At 52.2% G+C, this 2500-nt stretch overlaps 1 protein-coding gene across 2 annotated transcripts in view; it reads left to right on the forward strand.

Annotated features, from left to right (window-relative positions):
- Positions 1-2500, forward strand: part of LOC310824579 (kinesin light chain 1-like) — a 20969-nt gene that overhangs the window by 7474 nt on the left and 10995 nt on the right. For both annotated transcript variants that reach the window (XM_083697842.1, XM_083697843.1), the window contains exons 8-9: positions 1-4; positions 448-547. The exon at positions 1-4 is cut by the window's left edge and continues 170 nt beyond it. In XM_083697842.1, coding sequence (XP_083553968.1) covers positions 1-4; positions 448-547 — 104 coding nt within the window. The remainder of the gene's footprint in view (positions 5-447; positions 548-2500) is intronic.

Here is a 2500-nt window from a genome sequence, read left to right on the forward strand (position 1 = left end):
CCTGGTAGGGGGGAGGGAGGGAGGGGGGAGGCTAGGAGGAGGTGAGGGGGGGTTGGCTGGCTGGGCCCGGATGACCCCAACGTCGCCAAGACCAAGAGCAACCTGGTAGGGAGGGGAGGGAGGGAGGGGGGAGGCTAGGAGGAGGTGAGGGGGGGTTGGCTGGCTGGGCCCGGATGACCCCAACGTCGCCAAGACCAAGAGCAACCTGGTAGGGAGGGGAGGGAGGCTGGTAGGGAGGCTGGTAGGGAGGGAGGGGGAGGGAGGCTGTCCCCAGGATGAGGTGAGGGTGTTGCTTGGTCTGGCTAAACCTGCTTTTCTTGGGACAGTTTAACCCTCTAGACCCCAGGTGAAAGGTGAAAGGTCAAATGTGAGATTAAAGGTCCAGGGTGAGGTGGGAGGTGAAAGGTCAAGGGTGAGATGTGTGACCTGTGCTGTGTCTCTCCCCAGGCCTCCTGCTACCTGAAACAGGGGAAGTACAAGGAGGCTGAGGTTCTGTACAAGGAGATCCTGACCCGGGCCCACGAGAAGGAGTTTGGATCAGTGGACGGTGAGCAACCTAGCCCCAAACCAGACTATGCTACCACAAACATCTGGGATAGGACAACCTAGCCCCAACCTAGCCCCAAACCAGACTATGCTACCACAAACATCTGGGATAGGACAACCTAGCCCCAACCTTGTCCCAACCTTGTCCCTTGGGACAGCCCGCTGTGATGTCACCTGTTGAATTTCAGAAAACTGTTTAGAGTTGAAGGTCAGGGTTAGGTCAGGGTTAGGTTCGGGTTAGGTTAGGGTTTGGTCAGAGTTCAGTTAGGGTTAGGTCAGGGTTAAGTAAGGGTTGGGTTAGGGCTATGGTTAGGGTTAAAGGTTATGGTTATGATTAGGTAGTAGGGTTAGGGCTGTAGTGCAAGCAAGGTTAGGGTCGTCCCAAGGATCCCACTTAGCATGTTTCTCTCCGCTGCTCTCAGCTGTGCTTCCTGCCCTGAGGGTTAGGGTTAACCTGCCCTGAGGGTTAGGGTTAACCTGCCCTGAGGGTTAGGGTTAGGGTTAACCTGCTCTGAGGGTTAGGGTTAGGGTTAACCTGCTCTGAGGGTTAGGGTTAACCTGCCCTGAGGGTTAGGGTTAACCTGCCCTGAGGGTTAGAGTTAGGGTTAACCTGCTCTGAGGGTTAGGGTTAACCTGCCCTGAGAGTTAGGGTTAACCTGCTCTGAGGGTTAGGGTTAACCTGCCCTGAGGGTTAGGGTTAACCTGCCCTGAGGGTTAGGGTTAACCTGCCCTGAGGGTTAGGGTTAGGGTTAACCTGCCCTGAGGGTTAGGGTTAGGGTTAACCTGCCCTGAGGGTTAGGGTTAGGGTTAACCTGCCCTGAGGGTTAGGGTTAACCTGCCCTGAGGGTTAGGGTGTAGGCTACCTGCTCTGAGGGTTAGGGTGTAGGCTGCTCTGAGGGTTAGGGTGTAGGCTGCTCTGAGGGTTAGGGTTAACCTGCTCTGAGGGTTAGGGTGTAGGCTGCTCTGAGGGTTAGGGTGTAGGCTGCTCTGAGGGTTAGGGTTAACCTGCTCTGAGGGTTAGGGTGTAGGCTGCTCTGAGGGTTAGGGTGTAGGCTACCTGCTCTGAGGGTTAGGGTGTAGGCTGCTCTGAGGGTTAGGGTGTAGGCTACCTGCTAGCGCTGGCTTCTAACGAGAAGCTCCTTCTCAATCAGTCTGAAACTCCTCACTGACGGAGAACGGTAGGACGAGATGGCCGACATGGAATTCTATTTCCATTCTATTTCTGTGGTCTTTACTAGTGATCAAAGGGACATTTAAAGGCTTATTTCTGAGAGTGAGTCGGCTACGTCCCTGATCCTGGGAGCGCGGTGTTTCACACCACAATCAACAGTTCAGATGAACCCACTTCCCCCTGTTGAATGGAAACGGCGCTTGACAGCCATTTTGTGAGTGTCAGCCATTTTGTTTTGGAGGTGCAGAGGTGTGTGTGTGATGGTACAGGTGTGTGTGTGTGTGTGTGTGTGTGTGTGTGTATGGTACAGATGTGTTTGTGTGTGTGTGTATGGTACAGATGTGTGTGTGTGTGTATATGTGTGTGTATATGTGTGTGTATATGGTACAGATGTGTGTGTGTGTGTGTGTGTATATGGTACAGATGTGTGTGTGTGTGTGTGTGTGTGTGTGTGTGTGTATGGTACAGATGTGTTTGTGTGTGTGTGTATGGTACAGATGTGTGTGTGTATATGTGTGTGTATATGGTACAGACGTGTGTGTGTATATGTGTGTGTATATGGTACAGACGTGTGTGTGTGTGTATATGGTACAGATGTGTGTGTGTGTGTGTTTGTGTGTGTGTGTGTGTATGGTACAGATGTGTGTGTGTATATGGTACAGATGTGTGTGTGTGTGTGTGTGTATATGTGTGTGTATATGGTACAGACGTGTGTGTGTGTGTGTATATGTGTGTGTATATGGTACAGACGTGTGTGTGTACGGTTCAGATAGGTGAAGGTGA

Source organism: Argentina silus (assembly GCF_951799395.1).
Source record: "Argentina silus genome assembly, contig: scaffold_105, whole genome shotgun sequence".
Classification (NCBI taxonomy): domain Eukaryota; kingdom Metazoa; phylum Chordata; class Actinopteri; order Argentiniformes; family Argentinidae; genus Argentina; species Argentina silus.